Source organism: Alnus glutinosa, chromosome 2 (assembly GCF_958979055.1).
Source record: "Alnus glutinosa chromosome 2, dhAlnGlut1.1, whole genome shotgun sequence".
In the NCBI taxonomy this organism is placed as follows: domain Eukaryota; kingdom Viridiplantae; phylum Streptophyta; class Magnoliopsida; order Fagales; family Betulaceae; genus Alnus; species Alnus glutinosa.
In genome coordinates this window covers 12,661,039-12,670,672 of record NC_084887.1, presented here as the reverse complement: position 1 = coordinate 12,670,672, position 9,634 = coordinate 12,661,039, and the positions used below count along the sequence as shown (strand labels likewise).

Here is a 9,634-nt window from a genome sequence, read left to right as displayed (position 1 = left end):
TCTTCAAAGGCTAGAGACATATTTATAGGGATTATATAAGCTCTAGATGCTCTAGAAATCCTAGAACAATTATAAATAGGACTTCTAGTCCAAATAGAATAATTACAAGTCTTTTTCTTTTCTGAAATTTCCATCCAAGTAGGAAAAGGATTCCAAAATCCGTATAGATTTGCGGTTTTTTATTGCGAGACGATTTTGGCATGGTAAAAATCCGAATTAGGAAAAATCTATTTCTGACATATTTGTTGAATTTTCTCTTATCTTTTCAACGACATGAATTTCGTTGCAATCTGATGCTTGAGCCGAAAGTTATGATTAAATTACTGAGAGGTACTCATTTTGGATTCTTTCTAAAATAACGAATTTTTGCCGACTTCTCTTTCCTTAAATTCAAAATTGATTTGGAGTTGAATCTATCCAAAAGTGAGTTTGCCAACTTCGTTATAATCTTGGAATTTGATGGATTTACTTCTAAAACCTGTAAAATACAAGAAAACACAAAAACAACACAAAACATCAAATTATAACAAAACTAAGAGCTTAACATATGTAAATTAAGAGGTTTGAATGTGTAACATTTAGCACTTATCACTTCTTCATTAACCGTCCCTCTGGTGACAATCCTTGGTAAAGAGCTAAGAAAATCATTTCATCAGGTGGATCTTCCATTGTCATCTTTTCAGAGTTGAACCGAGCCATAAAGTCCTTGAGAGTCTTGTTGCTACCTTGTTGTTGTGTCAACAAGTATCTCTTCTTACGTGTTCGCGCAGCCATAGATTAGCCCAAGAACTCCTTGACCAACCCTTGAAATTTATCAACAGATCTTGAGGGTAACCTTTTGAACCAGTATCGGGCATTCCTTGTTAACATCAAAGGGAAAGCCCGACAAGCAACTACGTTCGGGGTTCCATGAATATCGAGATGGACCCTGAAATTTTCCAAATGTTCAATGGGATCTCGTAGCCTTGTATAACTTTGGATCTGAGGGACTTTGAACTTCTCAAGCCAATGATAGTCAGCCACTTGCCGAGTGAATGGTGTCCTGGTACCCATCAAGAGTCTGTCCACCATGCCAGCCTTGCCCTTATCTTTTCTCTCCATCTCTTGAGCCATGTTGGCGCACTTCTTCTCTAGATCAATAACCTTTCTGTCCAAATACCCAACATCTCCTCCCTGATTCATCCTGAAATTGACCCCGTCATCATGTATACCTGGGGGCTCACCTTCCTAACGGTCCTCCTCATAAAAATTGTCCTTGTGATGGTCTCGGCTGTTTGCCATGTTGTTATACTATTCCTCCCTATGCTCTTCTCGGTTAATCTCAAAATGAGATTGTTCGGGGATTCAGAGCAGCAACTTTGCTTTTTGTTTCATCAAGACTGGTATTTGGGGTTCCAACGCTGCCATTTGGTTATGTTCTCCAGTGCCAGGGGGAGGGAACATCGGAGGAGTTTGTGGATCATTCTGGCCTTCTAGGGGCAGATTCGGCTGAGCCACTAGCTTCGGTATCTGTCTTCTTGGCTGGGTGACTCTCCCGTTAGAGCGGGTAGTTATTGCCATAATAGATATATTTAATGAGAATGGAAAAATGTTCCTACAGACGGTGCTAAACTATTGGTATAGTTTCTGGTATGGCGTGAGCTGGTGATCACCGATATTCTTCACGTCCTAGGAATCCCTGTTTCACTACAAAAAATTAACACCGTCAAGAGAAAGCACTGGGGTCGCTGGGAGATTTCACTCTGATGCCTAAGTAAGTTTCGGAGGGAAAATAATGCTCAAGCACGATAATTTATTCTTGGGTTTATAGGCTGAGAGGTGGAGGTCGAACTGCACTAGGGTTCTATGCTCCTCTCTTGACGTTGGAGCGCCATCAGAGTTTGGCCTGGACTCAGAATCCTCACCTTCCCGAAACTGGGACTCTTTCCTTACTTATTTCAAAGCAAGATTTCAGGTGGCAAATCCAGGATTACATTTGGTCTCAGATTTCCAGGAACTAGGTGCAATCCGGATTTCTTGGGATCACATATTGCCGCCAAACTATTTAGCTATGCCAGTTCCTGGGGCTCCATGATATCCAAATTTGTACCCGTGGGCTCGTACTTATCGGATTTCAAGCCTGCAATCGCAAGTGAGCCAAATGTAGACTCAGGGGATCATAATCTTGAGAATGAGCCAGGTCAAGTGGGATTATTCCCTATAGGTTGCATCCTTACAAAATCGAGCCAACTGTATGCCCAATCAAAAAAATTAAATATGCCAAAGGGAGCTATAGATATGTACAATTGGAAGCCTATTGCATGTAAATAGCAAAAGTCGTTATGGACTGGTTGGCAGACCTATATGGGTATCCAAAAAAAATAAAAAAAATTTAAGACACCCTAACCTACATAGAATCGGTCGTGATACACAAGGGTGGGGAAAATTCGAATTTTCATCAAATATTTCATAATCTAGTGTTCATCTCTTGAAAGGGGAAAGGGATTTTTGAATGGTGGAACAAATATAAAGACAAAAATCTAAGAACTTATCGGTGGTAGAGCAACGGCGGAGGAACCGTCAGCAGCACTCGGCGAAGAAGAGGAGTGGGCTATACTTCAAGGTGTGATGGGCAACATTCTTGCATGGGTTTGTTTTCACGATTGATTAGAGGAATTGGAAAAAATCATATGTTTTCATTTTAATCTAATTTGGTGAGATAAACCAATGTGTCAGTCTCCTATTGGAAAGCACAAAAGACTTGAGTTGTGTCAATCTCAATTATAAATGCCAACCCAAACCGACCCGATCCATTTAATTAAACAGGTAAGATTCCTTAATCTTAACTAGCTAATTTTATGTTGAATTCATATCAAATTCGCGAATCGTGTCAAAAATTATTGGCCCAGTAAACCCCACATGTTCATATCCTCAGTCCATCTCCTCAACCATTTCGTCCAACAATCGGCATGTCAATAAAGAACCAAAGCAGCCCCCTTCAACTCTACCACCCTCATAAAATGACATTTCAAGGACACATTGATGCTCGTAGATTACCGGTTTGAATACCCGGTAGGTTCCACAACTAGTCAAATGTTAGCTCCAGAATTTAATGGCATAATTCCACGCCATCCGACAATGAGTGGTCCACCATCGTAGCCTCCATTATACTGTGTCAGAGCATAGCAGATTCGCATAACATGTCATTTTAGTAGGTAAAACTGTAGGTCTTTGTTTTGCAGAGTATGTGGAGGTTGGAATGGAGAAATTGAGTAGTATCATTGGTACCTAACTCCCTTTGTCTTGGTAATTATGTATAACAATCAAATCGGTCTTTTTACATACATAAGCCAAAATTGTACATAGAGAGAAAGCTGAGATCCTCTGTGTCGGACCTCCTCGTTGATAAACTCACAGCACTTGGAGGAACAAACGATTGATCCCTGCTTGCCAAATTGGAGTGCCTCTAATCCATACGGCAATATCCAAGTATTATGCTTTGATTTCATTAGCATGTTTTATCTGAAGGGCAGCTCTGACGACATTTCCTCTTGTAATTATCCCAACCTTCAGGTTATAAACAACCACCAACTAAGAACCGGAAGAGGCATGATAAAGAAAGATAATGAAAGGGAAATTACTTACCAGCTTGCCATCAGCATCAACAACTGGAAGTCGACGATATTTTGTTTCAAGCAACAACCTATATTTGATAGAGCAATTCAGAATTGTCACTGTTTAGCTGCAGCTATACTCGGAAAGATGGAAGAAATAGTAATAAAGAATGAAAATAAAGAAAGGATAAACAGGAAAAAGAAAAAGGATGAAAGAACCTAGCAGCGTCCTCAAGATTAGTGGTTTCACGAACGACGACTGGGGCTGGCGTCATCAAATCCCCAACCAACTTCCCATTGGTTTTACTGAGCAATTTCTGTACCTCATTAAAAGTCTGCAGTACTATATGCAATTAGAGAAGTACTGGGTTGGACAATATAACTATTGCAAAGAAAACAGGAAAAACAAACTTTTAATCCGGATTCTCAAGGGTGTGCTCTAGTAGCCACTTAGCAATAAGAAACAATACATAACCAAGCGTGCTGCCTTACCAAAATTTTCTTAATAAGGTCACAGGTTCATAATGCCTTCACAAAACTGAGATACAGCTCTCAACTTATATAGTTTCTTCAAGAAACTCCTCATACAATACAAAACTCTTTGGAGTAGATATATTCATTTTGTTTCCTTGATAATTTCTGATGTCTGACAGCATTACAAAGAACGTTACAGAATCACATGTTTAAAACATGGACTGGGGGACTTCCAGCAGGAAAGGCTCTAAACAAAGTAGGCACAGAAAGATCTGAAGTTGATTTGCTTAGAGAGCTTCATGGAAAATATTGAATTCAAAAGATGATAAGAGTGTTTTAAGCATGAAAAAAATTGAACAATGAGGACAAGTTGAGGGAAAATTGTTTGCGATGGAATTCATGCACAAAAAATCAAATGATGCAGCAGTAAGGAGAATGATTTCAATTAACTCGAACGCCCCCAAAACTCTTAGGAAACACAAAAGTAAGGTGGTCAGCAAGGTCATGAAACACTTCAATGAGACTGATAAATGAAAGTCAGGGATCATGTAGCTAATTAACCCTAAATAGTTACAATAACACTATTGAGTTGAATTACTGATTTTTCTTCTTCTTTTTTTGTTTATAAGGTAAGTTCCACATGAGTGAAACACTAGAGAAGCCCCTTTCTCTACAAGTTAAAAACAAAAAGTGATGGAATGAAGACCAAAAAGGAACCTCAAAACAAAACCACTTTCAAACTTTGGGGCTAAAGACTTTAAAAGTAAAAAACAAAAGAACATAAAGAAGGGGGAATATCCTATGCCCAACAAAATGAACATCATGGGGCCATGAAAGCCTTCAGGCATAGTTCAACAAGTACATGATCGTTGTGACTAACTGATATCTGGAACAATCCTCCTCAAGAGAAGGCAACTGTATAGGTATGCCCAGCTACACATGGTGGAGGTAAGGGATGCCAGTTTTTAATCAACCATGGTATCAACCCCACAAAATCCCCCTTTGGACAGTACTCTACGGACCTGATTGCAAGTCTGAGGCACTACAGCCTTCAGGTAGCTGAAGTACTCTCAAACTCTGCTGCAAGTCAATTTTCATTTTGCCCCTAGACTCTCCTGTAGTTGGCATTCTATTTAAGACATGTAATTCTTGGGAATTTTCTTTTATCTAATGGAGTACTTATAAAAACCCTAATCTTTAATTGCCTCTATAAGGATATGATATAAACAATAATGGCTTAGGAAACCAGATCTTCATCAATTCATGAATATAAAATAAGTGTAGACGACATGGACAACCATGAATAGAAGACAAATTTATTTTAAAGAGAGAGAATGTTTGCACATACTTTCCAAGTGCTGTCAACTTCAGGAAACATGTTGGAATCATTTCGTGCACCACCTAATTAAGATATTCAATTGCATTGTGTAAGAAAACAATAATAGTAACTGTGCACATTCAAACTTTTCAGTTTCAGAAGGATTTCTGAGACACCTTAAATTATGGAGAAGATTTAACACATTTATACAAACTCCACTAATAATCCAAATATATATATATATATATATATATATAAATTGACAGGCAACCTCTAGCACACTCCATTTTCTACTTGCACAATACGAACTAGCATCTATTAGTAAGAAGTTCAAATTATTCTTGTCTAAAAAAAGTTTCAGCCACCAAAGCAATAATATCAAGATTCTTAATGCTTTTCCGGATTTGATTAGTGAGACGATATGAAAACACAAGAATAAAGCAAAGAAAAACAAAAAAAGGAAGAAGAAAAGTTATGAGAATACTTTTTATAAGCATCCATATATAGGCAATATTAAGTCACGTCTTTTGGTACTAGTTTGAATACATGACCTCACCCTCGACTCCTTGTTTATGGTGGAAGGAGATGTCACTTCCAAAGACCACTAATCCTTTAAACATCATAAAACAGCTCAAATTTGTCTCTTATTTACAAAATAAATATATATTATTACAAATTACTTTAGAAATTTCTATTTATTGTTCCAAAAAGAATTGGATATGACTTTATATCAATTTTTTCCTTTTTTTTTTTTTTAATAAGTAATCGAAATTCGTTAAAAAGCGTGAAGATTCAACCCAAGTAGACATGAGGTATACAAGATAAACACCTAAGCTAAAAAAGAAAAAAGATCAAGAAAATCATGAAAGTTAGAAATATAATGTAGTCAAAGGCAGCTGTCCAATAGTAAAGTGTATTTAAGAAAGAGGCCTTTAATTCTACCAAATATTTTCCCTCATATAGGATAATTAATCTAGTGCTAGAAACTATAAATTTCACAAGTACGCTTTTTCGAAAAATGAATAACACCAATATATGAGTCCCTTTGTTATTTTAAAAGCAATAATGAAAAGATAAGATATAGATTGAAAATTTTGATTTACCTGATATGGAGTCCAATGCCAATAAGTCATAATCTGAAACAAGACCAACCTGCATTTTAAGAGAATCCTCAAAAATCATTCCCAGGACATATTACACTAACCCCTAAATCAGGTCATTCATCCGACACCTATTCCACAAAGCAAACAGAGAGAAGTCAAGAAACTGAAATTAACTATGCAGATAGAGTGAAAACAGGATGTTTGCTTTAGTGCAGCTAGCAAGTTTATGACATTATGCTGAACTAATTGAAGAAAAATTCTCAATCTTAGTGAAGTATGTACAAGCTACTAATTTCGACACTTCAATAACAGCGGGAACACTGTCATTTTCACTTTCAAAGACACGAGCCGTCAAGTGACCCTCAGATATGGGACCCATTGGGAACAATTTGAGTACCTATTTCTTCTACTTAACCAACAATATCCTCTATAATTCGAAGAAATTGATATAGTAAGCAGTTACAAAGTCTGATACCAGTTCGTAAAACACATACATCAACCAAAAACAGGGTTATCCTACAAGAAGGGGTAAGCAAATCTTACCAATTTCCATTCATCATCAATGACGGGAAAACCAGTGATTCTGTTCTCCACAAGAATTTCCAGCGCTGTTGGCATAAAAGGCTTATGCATTAAGAAATTGGAAAAATATATGAGATATTGCCCGAGACGTAATCTAAGTTTAACAACTACCCTCATCCACGGTTGTCGTAGGCTTCACCACATGCAACTCTTCTCTTCTTGTCATAAAATCACCAACGGTGTATACTCCACTTCTTGGCTGCATTTCACATGTCAATGTACAAGAACCATACGGTATGGAAATCACAATATACTCATCCACTACAAGTATGCTCGAATGAAAATCCCTAAACGTAAACTTGTTTAAATATTTGAATTATACGATTAGCCTACTCGCCATAATTATATGCAAAAAAAAAAAGAAAAAGGAGGCGATTAATATATATATTTTTGAAAATAGAGTTCCCAAGGCGATTACTATTCCATTAACAAACACAAAAACAAAATTGAAAGCCAAACAACGAAGAAGATAACGTACCGGTACAGAATTGGCCATCAAGGTGCCGGTGGCGGCGATAGCCAAGGACCTCCGGAGCCCCGACGAGCGATACAAACCAAATCCCCGCCTGGGACGGGAGACGAGCAGGCACGGCAGCTGGAAACTGAACGAACGGTGAGCGACGCCAGCGCTGGCTCGGTGGTTAGCGACGGCGAGAGGCTCCGGAAGAAGAATCGAGTCCATGTCTTTGTAATTGACGAACCCTGGACTCGGAAAATGAGGCTACGTGTTTGGGAAAGTGCGAGAAAGTTTCAGTGTGGCTAAAGATATAATAGCCACTGAGAGAGACCGCGCTAATTGGCTGTTATAGATTAACTAATTTAACTTGAGAATGCTCAGCGGTTTTTATACGTCGCGGGGAAACTTCAGGTGAAGAGCCAGATAAAGATCTGGCGGTGGGGATTGCGTCATCGGATCGACCTTTAATCGGTGTAATATAAAAGACCTGTGCGATGTCTTGCCCTCTCTTGTTTCTTCCGTCATTTTCGTTTCTGTACTTCGGTAAAAATGGGCACGGGCATTGATGGTCTAAATTTTTACTCATATCAATGGGAAGCCTATTAAGGCACTTTTACATTTAATACGCACTTTTACATTCTCTTAAAATTCAGGAAAAAACATAATTTAGTTCTTCAAGCTATTATTTTTTTTTTTTTGAATGGCATCTTAAATTACCAAGGCTTGTATTCCGGTTCCTTGAACTATCAAAACCTTTGAAAAAGGCCCATTCTGACGTAATACCCTTACCACGTCATTTTTCAATTAAAAAAATTCAAAAAAAATTGAAAATTAAAAACTGAAAAAAAGTTTAAAAAAAAAAAACTAAAATTTTATTTCTTATTATTATTATTTTTTTAAAAAAGATGGGTGTTTTGGGTGGCATTATTTTCCAACCGCGATCCGATTTTCCCAACACCCCTCCGGTCACCGTCCGTTTGCAACGCCGTGATAACCGATTTTATAGCCTGGTTCGGCGAGTTCCGATTCGCAATCATTAGCTCGCTGATCTCAGCCAAGCTCAAGCTCGCCCCACTCTGGAAAATATCATCTACCTGAGAAAAATGCTTGTATCCTTGAACTCCAGGTAGTTATTGGCGAACGTTTTGAATGCAAAAAAATTACAGAGAGGAAAATGGATATGTGGTAGCGTAAAATTGGTAGCGTTTTCACCGATGATTAAAAATAGTAATTTTGGTTTTGAAAACTAAATTGGCTTTGAACGACTACGTAGATTTTAATATTTATAATTGAACCACTCGCAATAGTACGAATCAGTTGTACTATAGTAAGGGTTATCGAACCACAAGAATTGAGGGGTTGTTTTGCGTAGCGGAATATCTAAGACGTATCTAACTTAACATTTAAAAAGAAATGATAAGGGTTGTAGAATTGAAGCTATAACAAGTAAATTGATGAACAGTGGACAATGCAACAAATGAAAAGTAAACTTAGGGTATATTGATCTTTATCTAATCTGCATACCAATGGAAAGCTTAAAGACTCATGTGGATCTTATTAACATGTATGATATGAGCGCGTAATAGGTGTTAACCATACGACGACCTCGACATGAAATTACTTAAAAGTAAGCATACATGGGTGTTTGTGGTGGTGTTATTTCCCAACCGCGACCCGATTTTCTCAACATCCATCCAGTCACCGTCCGTTTGCAACGCCGTGATAATCGATTTTATAGCCTGGCTCAGTGAGTTTCGATTCGTAATCATCAGCTCGCTGATCTCGGTCGAGCTCGATCTCTCCCCGCTCTGGAAAATATCATCCACCTGAGAAAAATGCTTGTGATCCTTGAACCCCAGGTAGCTATTGGTCAACATTTTGAATGCTAAAAAATCACAAAGAGGAAAATGGATATGTGGTAGTGTAAAATTGGTAGCGTTTTCACCGATGATTAAAAATAGTAATTTTGGTTTTGAAAACTAAATCGGCTTTTGAACGACTACATGGATTTTAATATTTATAATTGAACCACTCGCAATAGTTCGAATAAGTTGTACTATAGCAAGGGTTATCGAACCACAAGGATTGAGGGGTTGTTTTGCGTAGC

The 9,634-nt window shown here is 37.9% G+C and overlaps 1 protein-coding gene across 1 annotated transcript; it reads right to left on the bottom strand.

Moving 5' to 3' along the window:
• Nucleotides 1-3,239: 3,239 nt before the first annotated feature.
• LOC133861719 (CBS domain-containing protein CBSX1, chloroplastic) lies at nucleotides 3,240-7,931 on the bottom strand. The gene is made up of 8 exons (XM_062297514.1): nucleotides 7,549-7,931; nucleotides 7,182-7,269; nucleotides 7,032-7,096; nucleotides 6,489-6,537; nucleotides 5,416-5,468; nucleotides 3,813-3,928; nucleotides 3,625-3,682; nucleotides 3,240-3,546 (listed from the first exon to the last, which is right to left on the bottom strand). The coding sequence occupies exons 1-8, from the start codon at nucleotides 7,750-7,752 to the stop codon at nucleotides 3,472-3,474; spliced, it is 708 nt and encodes a 235-aa protein (XP_062153498.1). The 5' UTR covers nucleotides 7,753-7,931; the 3' UTR covers nucleotides 3,240-3,471.
• Between the last annotated feature and the right edge of the window lie 1,703 nt (nucleotides 7,932-9,634).

Bases quoted from the DNA above. Each gene is read 5' to 3' on its own strand.
- LOC133861719 (XM_062297514.1), bottom strand. From the start codon at position 7,752: ATGGACTCGATTCTTCTTCCGGAGCCTCTCGCCGTCGCTAACCACCGA. The intron at 7,270-7,548 runs GTACGTTATCTT...TGTGAAATGCAG, and splicing joins TGATGGCCAATTCTGTACCG to CCAAGAAGTGGAGTATACAC. The intron at 5,469-6,488 runs GTAAATCAAAAT...TATCTTAATTAG, and splicing joins GGCATTGGACTCCATATCAG to GTGGTGCACGAAATGATTCC.